Here is a 17,821-nt window from a genome sequence, read left to right as displayed (position 1 = left end):
TATTATACATAAATGATATAACCGATGGTATCCAGTCTCAGATGCGTTTATTCGCCGATGATTGTGTGGTATACAGGGAAGTAAAATGCGTTGATGATGTGGCTGTTCTCCAACAAGATCTAGACAAAATCAACGAGTGGTGTGTAAAGTGGCATATGAAGTTAAATGAAAAAAAAAAAAAAAACTGAACATGACATTTACCAGAAAAAAGTATCCACACATGAGCAGTTATAATCTGAACAGCATACCTTTAAAACAAGTATCAGATTACAAATACCTGGGTGTTTATTTTACATCTTCGCTAGGTGGCAGAGACACATTGATTATGTTGCTGCCAAAGCTGGGAAAGTGTTGGGCTTTTTGCGTCGGAATGCCAGAACTTTTCCTGTACCTATTAAAGAATTATTGTACAAAACCAATGATAAACCCCTTCTTGAATATGCCTGCACAATCTGGAACCCTACAGCAAAGCGAGACAATGATAAATTGGAAAGGATTCAAAATTTGGCTGCCCAGTTTGTGTCAGGCAATTACCGCAGGACTATTGGGGCGGAAAGTATAAAAGAAACACTGAATTGGGTTAAAACGTACATTTGGGCGAGTTGGTAAGACATATTTGAAAAGAACAGCGTGGTGTTGACAGGGACAAGCAGGGAGAAACGACACGGACGAGCGCTGACTTGCAGCTGAAGCTTATTGCTTGGAACGAAGCATATATACCAGCTCCAACCAACAGAAGAAACCAAAAAACCATACATATATTCACAATCATTCCTACACGCTGCACTGAACAGGGGAGATACCCGCAATCATCATATCCCCCCCACTAAAAATGCTGGTTTTTTGGACGTAATGGATAAGGAGGAGCTACTGACGCATGCGTCTTTTGACCAGGCGATGTGCACTGCTTCGATGATTTCACGGGTTAGTTGGTTACTATGTTTACTTAAAATTTGTGTTCTAGCGAAGTCAGGTTGGCAGGCCCTAGTGTCGCAGTCTCTACAGTGGATGCCCAGATGCCCTTTTACTGTATTATGCACATTGTTGTTGTGCTCCTTCAGGCGTTCATTAAGGCACCTCCCTGTTTGACCGACATAAAGCCGGCCACATGACAGCAGAATGGCGTAGACAACTCCCTCTTTACAAGAGACGAATTGATTTTGATGTTTAATGTTGCACTCTCTTGGAACAAATTCATTGTTAACCATTTTGCACATCTTCCCAAGCTTATCCAGCACCGAGAAAACTACTTTGACACATGCTCTGTGAGCTATCTTTTTTATTCTATGGGAGACATGATGAATATAAGGCACTACAGCGGTTTTTACTTTTTCCTTTCCTGTCGTCGAATCTACCCTTTGTTCTTTTCTGTTCTGGCTCAAACTACTGAGGATGGTTTCTGACACTGACACTAGCAACTGCTTGGGATAACCAGCCTTTACCAGACGATCTGTTTGATGATTGAAGCTATCTTGCATGGAGTGCGTGCATGATTTGTTAAGCGCGTTATAATAGCATGATTTAGCCACTGCTCGTTTAACCAGCTTAGAATGAGATGACGTAAAAGGTAGCAATGGCTTATTGCTTCGTGGTTCGTAAGACCAACACGTGTGATATTGAATTAATCTGAGTTTGATATCCAAAAATCTGGTGACACCGTTTTCTGGCACTTCAGCAGTTAATATGAGCGGATGCAGGCACTGAACAATGCATATTTTAGCAGGGGGGATATGATGATTACAGGTATCTCCCCTGTTCAGTGCAGCGTGTAGGAATGATTGTGAATATATGTATGGTTTTTTGGTTTCTTCTGTTGGTTGGAGCTGGTGTATATGCTTCGTTCCAAGCAATAAACTTCAGTTGCAAGTCAGCGCTCGTTTGTGTCGTTTCTCCCTGCTTGTCCCCGTGAACACCGTGCTGTTCTGTTTCTAAAAACTGAATTAGGAGCATTTAGATAATCGTTGACATAAGTTGCGATTTAAAATCTTTCATGCTGTTTACCATGGTCGTGTCGGGATTGAAAATACAAAATATTTGCTTGCACCTCCCTATGTCTCAGACAGAGTTGATCACATGTTCAAGGTACGGGAAATCACATGCAAGACTGATTTACTTCGATTGTCTTTCTTTCCTAGAACAATCCGCAAATGGAACCAACTGCCGTCAAACATTGCCTCTGTTATGTCTAATGATGTTTTCTTTTCTATGTTAGCATAACCGCGTTTAAGTTTGTGCCAATGACATCTGTATTTTATGACTGATTGTGATTAGTGGTTATTTTTATTAGTTGTGTGACTGATACTGTATGTATTTCTTTATCTTTTTTGTGTATATCCTCCCCCACAGTAATGCCTGTTAAGGCACTGTGGGTAATAAGGTAAAAAAAAAATTAAGATACCCGTAATTCAGGAGAAAGGAGTGCTTACATTTATTTTTAATGTGAGATAAACGTCTTACTTAGCGCATATTGCTAATTGAAGTTCCAATTTCAAAATTCCAATTTCCTCCCTCACCTTTTTTCCCTCCTCTGTGCAGGTATTGCTTGCCTATGCCAACAAGAACAGTTGTGTTGAGACACAAGAACCTTCACGCATGGCCTTTGACAGCAAGCCTTTGTGGCCAGCCAGTGCTCTCTACGAAGGCTGGCCTGCTCTGGCAGTAGCGGGATTCATCTCCAAGATTTATCCATGATCCCCTTTGCTGCTATTTGTCACTCTTATTAATTACACTTCCTGAATCTTTTCTAATTTATTAGGTAATAAAGTATGACTATGTGACATGGTGTGAAGTAGATGTCTTGCTGCATTTTCGCTTGCAATCATCTTTTATGCATGAAAAACTCATTGTACAGTGTATGGAAAAAAATAACAGCATAATATGATTTATCTTTCAGTTCCGGTAACGCCCGCCTCCACCTTATATTTCCAGACGTCTACACTACCCCCAACTGCCGGTGCTGTGGAATTCACCCGGCTACGCTTCCGCATATGCTATGGGAGTGCCCAGCACAGTACACACAGACTAACACCACAACTCTCTCGTCGAGGTTGCATGAGGCTCTGCGGAGCTCCGCCCTCGACGACCAAACCTGGGCGACCCAGCACGCCCGCGAGGCGGCGGCGAGGCAAGCCCTCGACGTCCCTTCGTGGGAGGCTTAGGCCCGGCCATCATAAATTATTAAAGTGCTGGTTCTACAATAAAAGTTTATTCCTCCTCCTCCTCCTCAGTTCCGGTAACATGCAACATGCAAGGAATTCACTAATGGGTGGTAGGCTGAAGAACTGGCCATTATTTCTGCGTGATGCTGTGCAAGCTTGTAGCATTACCTTAGAAGGAGCAATCACAAAGTAAGTTACAATTTACTTTTAAATGAAGCATGGACATCAGAAAAAAATATATTTATATTGCCAGTTAGAGTGGTTCGCAGAGTGTTTTTCCAGGTGTGTACTACCCTTTATTTCTTAAGAATTCATTGCAGCACAGCGTTCTGTTTCGTATACTGGTGTAAGGCTATTGTGCCCCTTGTAGCTGAAACCAGAATGTAATTTTTGCCTAAACTGCAGCATCAGTGACAAAACGTTTCCCTGCTAGAAACTATTTCAATTTAGTGGAGAGCCAGCAGGGTGAAGTTTTGTCAATAATGACGTGTTTCATGCAGAGATGTTCTTGTTTAGGTCAATGGGCGAACATTGGCATGATATCAGAATACAATACAGATCTATTGCTCTATTGATCTAGTGGGGTATAAACCCAGATCTTGTTTTATTCGCAAAATAATTCTGACAAGCGGCATTCAATTGATTGGTCTAAGTAAGAAGCACTAATTGACCAATTAGCTGCACTACACTATTCATGGTTCACATCTGGAAAAACTACCTGTGCATCACTCTATCAGACAATATAAACTTTTTTTTTTCCGATGTCCGTGCCTCATTTAAAATAAATTGTAACCGTGGGCAAACCTCGTGTTACTGTAACAGCTCCCCAAAAAATTTGAGAGTATGTCTAAAAGAAGTCTTCAGTTGTTCTTGTCAAGCTGTCCATTAGCCTACTTTTAGCCTAACGTCAGCAGGGCTTACTGAAGTACTTCTAGATGTCCATGGCTACAAAATGTCTTGATCAAGACAGCTACTAGACTTTTGAATTAGCCGTTCAAGACATCTTTTAGACATCAAATAGCTGCTTGCCAGTACTCGCGTACCAGGCAGAAACCTGGAGGCTTACGAAAAGGGTTCTACTTAAATTGAGGACGACGCAACGAGCTATGGAAAGAAGAATGATGGGTGTAACGTTAAGGGGTAAGAAAAGAGCAGATTGGGTGAGGAAACAAACATGAGGTAATGACATCCTAGTTCAAATCAAGAAAAAGAAATGGGCGTTGGCAGGACATGTAATGAGGAGGGAAGATAACCGATGGTCATTAAGGGTTACGGACTGGATTCCAAGGGAAGGGAAGCGTAGCAGGGTGCGGCAGAAAGTTAGGTGGGCAGATGAGATTAAGAAGTTTGCAGGGACAACATGGCCACAATTAACACGTGACCAGGGTAGTTGGAGAAGTATGGGAGAGGCCTTTGCCCTGCAGTGGGCGTAACCAGGCTGGTGATGATGATGATGAGCTGCTTGCGTGTTTTGTGGGTACTCAGCGGAAGCATACACTAGATAAAACGCAAGCCTCAGAGCAGTGCCTGCGAGGTTGACTGACCACTTTCTTGAAGGTGCGCTGCCGCTGGCCACTGGCCGGCGTGTGGCCACTGTCGTTGCTCGCCCAGCGCCTGCAGGCACAGAAAGTGGGCACATTACAGGGGGTGCAACTGACAGCAAGGTATCAGACCATTACATGAAGGCTCATAAATTGCAGCAAACACTTGCTTACTATAACAAAATACACATGACGTGCATGTGCCCAAACATGCACACAAACAGAATTCACTCAATGAATGCAAGCTCTCGCGGTCACAACACTGGCATAATACAAAGAAAACCCAAGGTCGATCCAAATAGGTCGCGAAGCTTTGGACGAAAAGCGGTTCAGCACAAATTGTCATCGACATCAGCAAGGGTGGTTATGGGAGCAGTGGTTAAATCGCGACTATGTTTGGAGGGAACAAACATTGGGAAAAAAAGCTTTTTTAATTCAAGTGAGAGACAGATTCATTCAACGAAAATAAAATTGCTGGTCAATTTTATTTAACCTGCTAAGACAAAAGTAGTGAGTTACGACCACCAGATAATTGTTTAGTTGTATTCGTGCGATTGCGCTGGCCGATGGGCTTGGCATCCGACGATAGGATCAGCACCCTACAACTAAAGCTTTCGTCGGCCTCCAAAGAAAGTATGTTCTGTGCAGGGGTGCGATTTCGACAACTATACGGCTGGCCTTTTCCTGCATCGCTATCGGCGCTCAAAGCTCAAAATGCCGAGCAAGTTGAATAGCGGGGCATTTGAATATAATGACACGTGTACTTCTTTATCGGGCGACCACTTCTCACCACCTAACAAATGTTATCGCATAGCGCAGGATGCGCCTGCACGTAAAAGAAGTTTCTGGAATGTTATCGATGGTCATCTCTTTTGTGAAGGTGGCGATGGTCTCACTGGGTAGTTGGCCTCGGGTTTCCAGCAGAACTTCAGCCCTTTCTTTTCGGACAACGCTCGTGAACGTCCTCAGGAAGTTACTGTGGAACAGGTCCCATGTTGCAAGGGTGGACTCCCGGTTCTCGAACCAGTCCTCGTGGCATCTTCCAAGGAGAAGTACACATGTCGTAGCTTATCCTCAGATGTCCAGTTGTTAAAGGTCGAGATCCTTTAGAAGGTTTTGAGCCAGGTTTCCATTCAACGACCATAGTTCCCGAACCACACTTCGACGTAAATCCAAGTCTCCCCATCAGCTAGCAGCAAAAGCTCAGAAGTCTTCTTCGATGATACTGTTGCGTCGGCAGCGGCAGGCAAGCAGGGGGACCCGACGGGCGAACGCGCGGCTAGCGCCGGCGCAGTAAAGGAGACGCGGAGCTAACTGTTCCCGATGAAAACCGGAACGAAGGCCGACCGACCCGCGGCCGTTTATTACTTATAAAGGCTTCACACGCTAGATGACACCTCCCGATTGGTCCAAGCTTGTCACATGACAGAAGGGGGGTTCGCCATCTAGCTAAACTACAAAACATACATGTACGATGACACAGAGATCTGACAGGGGGCGACACTATACTACATATACAAGGACTGCTTTTCGACGTCATCGAGGATTGAGCAAACACCAGTTGCAAAGCATCGCATAATAACCGAAAAGTGCGCTCAACCACTCCGCCAGAGCCCTTACCGAGTTTCGATGCGAGAATGTGAAGCTATTAGGCAACAAGTCGACGAAATGCTCCGCAACAACATCATCCAGCCGTCCAAAAGCCCGTGGGCATCTCCTGTTGTCCTGGTGAAGAAAAAGGACGGAACCCTACATTCCTGCATCGATTATCGTCGACTGAACAAGATCACGAGGAAAGACGTATACCTCCTTCCACGGATAGACGACGCATTGGATCGGCTCTGCAACGCTAAATACTTCTCGTCGATGGACCTAAAGTCTGGCTATTGGCAAATAGAAGTCGACGAAAGAGATCGCAAAAAGACTGCCTTCATCACGCCAGACAGCCTCTACAAGTTCAAGGTCATGCCATTCGGACTGTGCTCGGCACCTGCCGTGTTCCAGCGTGTCATGGATACGGTGTGAGCAGGATTTAAGTGGCAGACCTGTCTTGTTTACTTGGATGACGTCGTCGTCTTCGCCGGAAATTTCGAAGATCACCTTAGAAGGCTTGCAACAGTACTAGAGGCCATCAGGTCATCAGGGCTTCCTCTGAAGCCGGAAAAGTGCTGCTTCGCTTACGGCGAGCTTCTGTTTCTAGGCCACGTCATCAGCAAATCTGGAGTCTGCCCCAACCCGCAGAAGACAGCTGCCATCGCAAAGTTCCCGCAGCCCATCGACAAGAAGGCAGTGCGTAGATTCCTTGGCATGTGTGCCTACTACAGGCGCTTTGTCAAGGACTTTTCATGCATTGCGGAGCCGCTAACGCATCTAACCAAATCTGATGTTGAGTTGAAGTAGCAAACGCCGCAGGCCAACACATTTCAACAACTAAAACGACGCAGGCAGTCACCGCCGGTACATGCAGATTTCGACGAAGACGGTAATACCGGAATCCACACTGACACCAGTAGCCTAGGCCTCGGTGCCGCCCTAGTCCAGAAGAAAGACAGACATGAACGGGTGATATCTTATGCTAGCCGGTCCGTGTCAAAAGCGGAAGGCAATTATTCTATGACTGAAAAGGAATGCCTCGCCATCATTTGGGCTACAGCAAAATTCTGCCCTTACCTATATGGCAGGCCATTCAAAGTCGTCAGCGACCATCACGCGTTGTGTTGGCTAGCTAAATTAAAGGACCCTTCAGGACGGCTGGCGAGGTGGAGCCTCAGACTGCAAGAATATGACGTCACGGTAATCTACAAGTCTGGACGAAAACACTGATGCCGACTGCCTCTCACGCACCCCCATCGATCCCCTGCCGCAAGGTGACGAGGATGATGATGCCTTCCTTGGAATTATAGGGGCAGAAGACATCACTAAACAGCAACGAGCAGACCCGGAGCTAAAGGCCTCGTCGAGTATTTGGAAGGGAACACCGACCTGTACCTAGGGCATTTAAACGCAGATTGTCTTCGTTCACATTACAAAACAACCTGCTTGTAAAGAAGAACTTCTGACCAGGCTGTGCCAGCTACCTTCTTGTTCCGTCAACGCTGCGTCCAGAAGTACTGCATGCCCTACATGACGATCCTACCGCTGGGCACCTCGGATTCTCGCGAACGCTGTCGAGGATACAGGAAAGGTATTACTGGCCGCGTCTGACCGCCAACGTCGCCCGTTAAGTCAAGACATGCCGAGACTGTCAGCAACGCAAGACACCACCGACAAGTCCAACAGGATTACTACAGCTGATCGAACTTCCTTGCCGACCATTTCAGCAGATCGGGATGGATTTGTTGGGACCGTTTCCGGCGTCAACATCCGGAAATAAGTGAATCGTCTTGGTGACGGACTATCTCACCCGTTTCGCTGAAACTAAAGCTCTACCGAAAGGCAGCGCAACGAAGTGGCGAAATTTTTCATCGAGAACATCCTGCTGCGACATGGTCCCCCAGAAGTCCTCATCACTGACAGAGGAACGGCCTTTACAGCAGAGCTCACCCAAGCCATTCTGCAATGCAGCCAGACAAGCCCCAGGAGGAAAACTACCTACCACCTACAGATGAATGGTCTCACGGAGCGCCTGAACAATACCCTCGCCGACATGCTAGCAATGTATGTCGATGTCGAGCACAAGACGTGGGACGCGGTCCTGCTGTACGTAACCATTGCTTACAACACGGCGGTGCAAGAAACACAGATCACACCGTTTAAGCTGATTTACGACAGGAACCAGACGACGCTCGACGCCATGCTGCCGCACGTCACTGACGAAGAAAATCTTAACTTCGCTACCTATCTCCAGCGCGCCGAAGAAGCCCAACAGCTCACCGGCCTGTAGATCAAGAACCAACAGAGGACCGACAGCCGACACTACAACCTTCGACGACGCTACGTCAAGTACCAGCCCGGCGACCGTGTTTGGGTTTGGACCCCTATACGCTGACGAGGACTGAGCGAGAAGCCTTTACGCTGCTATTTTGGACCATACAAGATCATCCGACGCATTGGTGCACTCGACTATGAGGTTGAGCGAGACGGCATTTCGCTATCACAGCGGAGCCGCTCACGACCTGAAGTAGTTCATATTGTGCGACTTAAGCCATCCCATCAGCGTTAATGAACTTTGGGGACGTCGCATAGCTGAACGTAGAACTTTTTTTTTTTGTGTCACCTCGGGTTTTGTTTTTTGTTGTTTTGTTACTTTGTTTAACAAGTGACCTTTTGTGTTTCACCCTCCTGTTATGTTTGTAGCATTGGGGCGATGAATTTGAGAGGGGGGAATTGACACGTGAACTCATTTATCTTTTACGGGTGAGCGCTTTTAACGTCTAAGAAATGTTATCGCTCAGCGCAGGACGCGTCTGCATGTATAGGAAGTTTCTAGAATGATATTGATGCTTCTATCCGCTGTCTGTTGTCGCCGGACCTTGTGTAATCTGATTGCATGTATGCGCGACGCGAATGGTGTAGAACTTTGTGGAAGGCACACGGGTCCCAGCGGTTACTCTGGAACATTCGATGACTGATATATAAAAGCTGACGCGCTTGAACCGCTGATCAGATTTTGACGATCGCCGACTGTGTTCGCTGTTGTCACCGTTCTTTAGGTGTAGTCTGCTTTTGTGGGCACAGGTTCACCCAATAAAAGTTAGTTTCGTCTTTCATAGTATTGCTACTGTGTTCTTCATACGTTGCTCCACGTGAGAATATGTACTATCGTGGACAAATGAAACGTGAACTGCCGAGCGCACGGCCTATAGCACAATCAGCGCAACCTGCTGGCCATGCTCAATTCAGGTGGTTAGTGCAAGAGTACGTGTCCGACTGCGATATGTTCGACTGCGGCTTCCTGTGTGCTAGTTTTGTCATACCGCCGCGCCGCTGATATCGCCGTCAAAGCAGCTGTTCGTGCCATGTTTGCTTTGTTCGTTATCAAGCGTGGCTTTTCATTTGTGTATTTTTGCAACCATCGTCTCCTTACTATCACCGACACTTTAACTGCTGGAATTGGCAGCACTGCTCCTGCCACTCAACTGTATCGTAAAAAACACCGCTTGCACAAGAGCCACATCTTAATGGGGCAGTGTTGCCGTGTCGGTGCTATAGCGTATAACTGCAGGAACCGGTGCTCCTAAGGCCAATGGAACTCAGCCATGCCTGGTGTATCCACAGAAGACCCGACTTCAGATGATTGGTCTTTACCGGTACAATATGCCGCAGCGTGATATTACCAGCATTACAGGCCGCCAGTTGGCGATTGTTAATTGGATTCTCCAGGCGTACCGTGGCGAGGGATAGCTTGGAAATCTACCTCTTGGACACAGACGTCGAGCTACGACAGAGGACCGAGATCTTCAAATCGTGGCATGTGCAGCTGAAGCCCCATTTTTCACATCGAGGGGAATAGTTCACGAACTTCGTATGGACGCTAGCTCAAAAACCGTGTGAACACGGTTGCACGAAGCAAACCTCGAAAATAGGGCGCCTGCACAAGAACCTCTGCTCTCGGAGGCCAACAGGCACGCATGGCTTTTATTTTCTGAAGAGCATTTGTCAAAGACAGCTATGGACTGGAGTTATGTTCACAGATGAATCCACGTTTTCCTCACGATGGGACCAGCGCCAGCGCATATGGTGAACAGAAAACACCACGTATATTTGTTCTCTTGATAATACCCTATTTACTTCAGACATTTAATCCTTTTGCAAACTAGTTCCAGCTGCTTTCTTAGCCGAAATAAACAGATGAATCGCACATCATTATTTGGAATAGGGGGCCATTTTTCCGTATCAAGTGCTTCCACTTGCAAGGCATCTGCCAATGCTACCCAATGCACCAAACAATTTTCTTTTGCAGGTTCGAGCCACGTAACCTCCCGTGTCAGTAGTGGCCGGTGCGCTGTCAGCGTCTGGGGAGCCCTTTCCAAGGATGGCATAAGTCCACTCATCTGCCTAGAAGTCGAGTTAACCGTCGAAGTGTATCGAAGGATCATTGAGGGCGTTACCATTCCGTATGCTCCTGAAGGCCCGTTCTCAGATGGCCTATTTTACCTGCAGCATGATCGCAGCCCAATACACATGGCCCGATCAGTAAGCAAACTAACAAAAGAACTGGGAGTGATGCATCTCGATTGGCCCGCTCATGGTGCCGACATGAACCTATGTGAGAATATTTACCTCACAAGTTATTATTGTATATTCCAGTATTGAGATAGTATGGGCTGAATGTCAAACCTACAGAAACAAGCTACTGATAGGATGTTGTTATCGTCCTCCCGATAAAACCAGTACTTTCTTGTCGAACTGCGCAATAGTATTTCTAAAGCTCTTGAGCTTTGTCAAGCTAATATTGTCTATCTTTTTGGCGACTTTAATTTTCCTTTGATCGACTGGAATAACCTATCATCCTCTTGTCATACACCAATGGAGTTCATTTCTTTAATGTTAGATTTCAATTTATTCAAAATTATTACCCAGCCCACCTGTGGCAGTAACATTTTAGATTTAGTTTTCACTAATGTCCCTGAAACAGTTGGTGAAGTTGTTTGCTTAGACTGTTCCGGCGATCACAAGCTACTACAACTTACTCTTAACATCCCCTTGAAATTTACAGGCATCTCAAACAAAACCATCCGTGATTACAACAGAGGAGACTATCTTGAAGGGGCAGCGAAAAAAAACGACGACAGAAGGCAGGAACACACAGGACAGCGCTGAACTCACAACTAACTTTATTCGAAGGCATACATACACTTAAGTATACAACCCATAGCCACGTGCTCTCCCATCCATGGCGTCATTATCAGTGCGCAGGCAAAAAACACGCAAAACCATTTGAACTAATACTACGTTATGAAGCTGCTTAAAAATTCAAATTCACTATCATGCAAATTTATCGATGGCATGCTTACACAGCGCGACCCTTTTTTCTGATATAGAAGGCCTCAATAATCTCCCTCGTAGTCTGATTTTTGTGCGTGGAAAGTATTGTGGTGTCTATATATTGGAGTGCACCCATGCTCAGAGCAATGCCGCGCGACATGCGAGTAGGCATTACCCGTTAGTGAGCGCCTATGTTCAGACAATCTAATATTGAGGCAACGACCTGTTTGACCGATATATACGTGACCGCAGGAAAATGGAAGTTCGTAAACAACTCCCATTCTACAGTGCACAAACGGGGATGTATGCTTAACAGTACAGCCTTTCCCAGCATGAGTGGAGGCAGCCTGGGCCAATTTCCTATCGATCTTACCACAAATTTTGATCAACTTGTTAGGGGCAGAAAAAACAACCTTTATATCAAATCTGCCTGCTACATTCCTGAGATTATGGGAGAGTTTATGCACATATGGAATTACAACCAGTTTTTTCTTCTTGTCAGCAGGCTCTGGATTATTCATTCTTGAGGGTGCTCCTAATTTCACACGTTTAACCAGCTTCTGTACGGTCATGCGGATAGCATCCTCTCGAAAACCTGCCGCTCTCAAACGCTCCAGTTGTGTTAAGAAACTCTTAGACGTCTTGTGAAAACACGATTTCGAAAGTGCGGAAAATAAAACCGAAAACGCAATGCCGTTTTTTACAACCTTCGAATGTGCGGAGTGAAAATTTAAAATTTGTTTTTCTGACCTTGGGCAATACATCCAGCACACATGCGTATGTAAACACACATGCACACATGCATGTAAAAAACGGCATTGCGTTTTCGGTTTTATTTTCCGCACTTTCGAAATCGTGTTTTCACAAGACGTCTAAGAGTTTCTTAACACAACTGGAGCGTTTGAGAGCGGCAGGTTTTCGAGAGGATGCTATCCGCATGACAGTACAGAAGCTGGTTAAACGTGTGAAATTAGGAGCACCCTCAAGAATGAATAATCCAGAGCCTGCTGACAAGAAGAAAAAACTGGTTGTAATTCCATGTGTGCATAAACTATCCCATAACCTCAGGAATGTAGCAGGCAGATTTGATATAAAGGTTGTTTTTTCTGCCCCTAACAAGTTGATCAAAATTTGTGGTAAGATCGATAGGAAATTGGCCCAGGCTGCCTCCACTCATGCTGGGAAAGGCTGTACTGTTAAGCATACGTCCCCGTTTGTGCACTGTAGAATGGGAGTTGTTTACGAACTTCCATTTTCCTGCAGTCACGTATATATCGGTCAAACAGGTCGTTGCCTCAATATTAGATAGTCTGAACATAGGCACTCACTAACGGGTAATGCCTACTCGCATGTCGTGCGGCATTGCTCTGAGCATGGGTGCACTCCAATATATAAAGACACCACAATACTTTCCACGCACAAAAATCAGACTACGAGGGAGATTACTGAGGCCTTCTATATCAGAAAAAAAGGGTCGCACTGTGTAAGCATGCCATCGATAAATTTGCATGATAGTGAATTTGAATTTTTAAGCAGCTTCATAACGTAGTATTAGATCAAATGGTTTTGCGTGTTTTTTTGCCTGCGCACTGATAATGACGCCATAGATGGGAGAGCACGTGGCTATGGGTTGTGTACTTAAGTGTATGTATGCCTTCGAATAAAGTTAGTTGTGAGTTCAGCGCTGTCCTGTGTGTTCCTGCCTTCTGTTGTCGTTTTTTTGCGCAGCCCTTTAAGATGTTCAACCAGTACCAACTCGCCCAAATGTCGATCCTTCTAGAGGAGACTATGACAATATTAAAAAAGAACTTGAGACATTTCTTTCTGGCACCTTCTTAGCTTCGTTTTCTACTCGGTCAGTCAACAAAAACTGGCTTCTGTTTAAAGACAAGCACTGTGCTTTAGTGGAAACGTATATCCCCCAAATCGGAATAACAGGGGATAGACAGAACCCTTGGTTCACCAAGTACCTTGGAAGGCTAAGAAACAAGAAGAAAAGGCTATACGCAACTGCAAAGCATACAAACTCACACGTGGTACGGGATAAATATAGCTCATTTTTGAAAGATTACTGCCCGTCTTTAAGAGAGGCTAAAGAAAAATACTACTCTCAAGATCTACCTTCACTACTTAAAAACAACCCCCAAAAATTCTGGCAGGTGATTTCACCTAATAGTGGCTCGCATCACATTTCACTAAGTGATGGTAATCAAGCTCCAATTAGTGACAAGGAATGTCCAGTCTTTAATGCATTTTTTTCATCCATATTCACAATAGAAGACCATTCAAATCTGCCGGAAGTCACTGATCGAGATTACCACTACATGCAATCCATCGATGCAACAGAGGATGGTATCACAGGGCTCATAAATAACCTTAAGTCGACAACTTATTCGGGTGTCAATAATATTAACTGCCAGCTACCACAGCATAAGTTAGCGGAGTGGCAGCAAGCGGCTGCTGGGGAGCAACCGGCAGTGCGTCGGCGATTTCTCCTTGAATGACGATGCGCAGAGCAGATAGCAAAGGACTAGCAGGCACCTGGGTGAAGGGCACCAGAAAAAGCTGTTGCGCAACTTCTTCGTGGACAAAGGCCTTGATCTACGTGATCAGCGGCGCTTGGTCGGAACCAATGGCCAGGCTGGATATCGACGCATCGGTTGCAGGAGAATGCCTCGTCAAAGCTAGCTGTTGCGTAGCTCATCGTAACTCTGACATCATCATCATCATCATCAGCAGCAGCAGCAGCAGCAGCAGCAGCAGCAGCAGCAGCCTGGTTACGCCCACTGCAGGGCAAAGGCCTCTCCCATACTTCTCCAACTACCCTGGTCACGTGTTAATTGTGGCCATGTTGTCATTGCAAACTTCTTAATCTCATCCGCCCACCTAACTTTCTGCCGCCCCCTGCTACGCTTCCCTTCCCTTGGAATCCAGTCCGTAACCCTTAATGTCCATCGGTTATCTTCCCTCCTCATTACATGAGTTGAGTTGAGTTTAATGGCGCATAAGCAGCTTAGGCTATCATGCGCCAAACACTAGGTATGGATTCATTAAAAAAGTTGGGACACGTCAGTGGGTCCTTGTCTGGGCAAGAGCCCAGAGAGTCCCAACATGTTAACTAAGGACCTCGGCCTACTTCTCAGGGATGAGAAGGTGGATGAGGTGCTCTGTAATATGTAGTTAAGTACTCTGCGAGGTTTCAAAGTTTTATTAGAACTCCTGCTTCTTTTAAAAAGCTAAAAACATGATAGATTAACAAGCGCATCTTCTCCTAAAATCAAAGCTGGGTGAAAAGGGATGTGTTCTTTGTAAAATATGGTAAAAAACTTCTTCCTCAGTGGTTCAAGTTTTCTGCATGAAAATAGGATATGGTTTATTGTTAGCTCATCTGCACATAGTTCACATTGGGGTTTGTCTTGCTTTGTTAGAATGAAGTTGTGTGTTAGGTGTGTGTGTCCTATGCGAAGACGGCACAGAATCACTTCTTTGAACTTTCCTGGTGCGTACAAGATTTCCATTCGCCTAACACAGGTTTTAACAGGTGTAATTTGTTATTTACTTCATTGTTCCAAGCAGACTGCCATTTTTTCCTTAGTTTATGATGTATTAACTTCATGCAGTCGTTAGGAGGTATCTTTACTTTTGTGATTTCCTTGTGTTGGGCCTGTGCCGTGCATGCGTCTGCTCTCTCGTTGCCACTAATTCCGATGTGGCTAGGAACCCAGCATAATTTAATGTTCAGTCCTTGTGCGGTGGCTTTTATTAAATTGTGTATAATGTCTCCTAATAGTGGTGTGACTGCATTTCTGGCATGAAGAGCACTTAGGGAGTCTGTGTATATGATACTACTTGCGAGGTTCTCCTTTACTATTTTCTCTATTGCTATAGAAATTGCGTAACATTCGGCAGTGAAAATGGATGTGCACTACGGAAGTCTTACTGTTTCTTCCCAGTTCCCTTGGACGACTGCACTTCCAACATGGTCATTTGTTTTCGAACCATATGTATAAAAATCTGTGAAACTGCTGTATTTTTCTTCTAGTGCTAGAAATTCCTGAATGATGTGTTGTGCCGGAGTTTGTGCTTTACTGAACTGTGTTAAAGTAAGATCGCAAGTTGTCGGGAAGATGAACCATGGGGGTAGTGGATTTTGTCTGTGGGTAATGCCAGGTAAAGTGTCCAATATGCCAAGATTCCGGCACATCTCTTCAAATCGCAGGAGCAGTGGTCTTGTAGTTTGTGGTTTGTTGTTGAAAAGTACTCGTGAAGGGCATTTTGCTACAAGTGGATAGCAAATGTGTTTTGGTAGAGATTGTACCTTAAGAATATATGCAGAGGTTAGAGCGGCTCTTCTATTTTCTAGTGGGGGTTCGTTTGTTTCTACGTAAAGGCTGGTTATAGGAGATGTTCGGTACGCACCGCATGAAATGCGTAAGCCTGAGTTATGTACTGGGTCTAATTTTTTTAGGTATGTCGGTCTTGCTGAACCATACACTATGCAGCCATAATCCAAAGAGGAACGTACTAAATAACGATAAATGTGTAGAAGGCATGTTCTATCAGAACCCCAATGTTTATGACAGTACCTTGAGTATATTTAGTGACTGGGAAGCTTTCTTTTTGAGGGTGGTTATGTGTAGTAGGAATGTGAGCTTTTTATCGAAAGTTATACCCAGAAATTTTTGTTCATTCCTTACTGGAAGTACGGTTTCATTTAGGTGTAGGGTGGGGTCGACCTGTAGGCCTCTTTTTAGTGAGAAGAGGACAGCAACTGTTTTTTGAGGTGAAAACTTAAACCCATTTTTGTCTGCCCAGATCGCGAGTTTATTCAATGTGAGTTGTATCTGTCTCTCGTATGTTGGTAAGCTGGAGCATGTGCATGCTATTTGAAGGTCATCGACATATACAGAATACATAATGGATATAGGAATGATTTTTGCTATGGAGTTCATTTTTACAATGAAAAGTGTCGTACTCAAAATACAACCCTGCGGCACTCCATTCTCCTGGACGAATTTCTTCGAAAAGGTTGCACCCAGGCGCACATGAAATGAACGGTCGGACATGAAATCTTTCAGGCAGTTCAGCATCCTGCCACGAATACCAAGTTCTGCTAGGTCGCGGAGAATACCAAACCTCCAGGTGGTATCGTAAGCCTTATCGATATCGAAAAAAACTGCTAAACAGTGTTGCTTGTGCACGAATGCTTCTCGGACTGTATTTTCTAGGCGGACGAGATGATCGGTCGTTGAACACGTTTTTTTAAGTCCGCACTGGTAGATGTCAAGAAGTTCACGTGATTCAAGAGTGAACATCAGCCTCATGTTCACGATACTTTCGAATGATTTTGCGAGACAACTTGTGAGAGCTATAGGCCTGTAACTGCCAGGGCTGGTTGGTGGGTTTGTAGGCTTCAGAAACGGTACAATTACGGCTTTTTTCCAAGCCTCCGGAATTTTTCCCGATACCCATATTTTGTTGAAGAATTGTAAAAGTGCGTTCACAGCAATGTCTGAGAGGTGAGCGAGCATTTCATAGTGTATTTCATCAGGGCCGGGGGCCGTCTGTTTACCTGCGGACAGTACTTTTTGGATTTCGTGAAATGTGATTAATGCATTATAGGGCTCATTTGTACAGCCACTTGTAGGAAGTTTTTGTTTTTCGGTTGTATGTTTGTGCTTCAGGAATGATTGAGTGTAGTGTGAGGAACTTGAAACATTAGAAAAATGTTCCCCTACTACGTCTGCCTGTTCCTTTATACTTGTTTGTGTGCCAGGAGCTGTTAAAAACGGGACGGTGAAAGGGGAGAAGCTGCAATTTAATTTATGGACTTGTTCCCACATTTTTTTGGATGTGGTTGAGCTATTGATAGATGATATGTAGTTCTTCCAGGAAGTTTTCTTAGCATCTCGACGGATGCGGCGTGCGTTGGCTTTCGCCTTTTTAAAATTTACAAGATTTTCATGGGTTGGGTATCTACGGAAGATGCCCCAGGCTTTGTTTTGTTTCTTTTTTGCTTCCCTGCATTCTTGTGTGTACCAGATTTTTTTATTATTTCGAACCACCCCCGAGGGCTGAGGAATAGCTAGCTGCGCGGCATTAATAATACAGGTTGTGAACAGTTTGTTTTGATCATCGACATTTAGATTACTTGAGAAAACTTCTTCCAGGCTGGCCTGTTCTTGAAACAGTGCC

General features: G+C 45.0%; 1 protein-coding gene across 1 annotated transcript in view; it reads right to left on the bottom strand.

Annotated features, from left to right (window-relative positions):
* LOC126539741 (very long-chain specific acyl-CoA dehydrogenase, mitochondrial-like) overlaps window positions 1-17,821 on the bottom strand; it is a 250,060-nt gene that overhangs the window by 226,861 nt on the left and 5,378 nt on the right. Inside the window, exon 2 of the mRNA XM_050186588.3 lies at window positions 4,703-4,772. Within this exon, the coding sequence (XP_050042545.1) occupies window positions 4,703-4,772 (70 nt within the window). The remainder of the gene's footprint in view (window positions 1-4,702; window positions 4,773-17,821) is intronic.

The sequence above is a fragment of the Dermacentor andersoni genome, chromosome 2, assembly GCF_023375885.2.
Source record: "Dermacentor andersoni chromosome 2, qqDerAnde1_hic_scaffold, whole genome shotgun sequence".
NCBI lineage: Eukaryota > Metazoa > Arthropoda > Arachnida > Ixodida > Ixodidae > Dermacentor > Dermacentor andersoni.
Note: the sequence above shows the minus strand (reverse complement) of the source record. Positions and strands in the feature narration are given on the sequence as shown.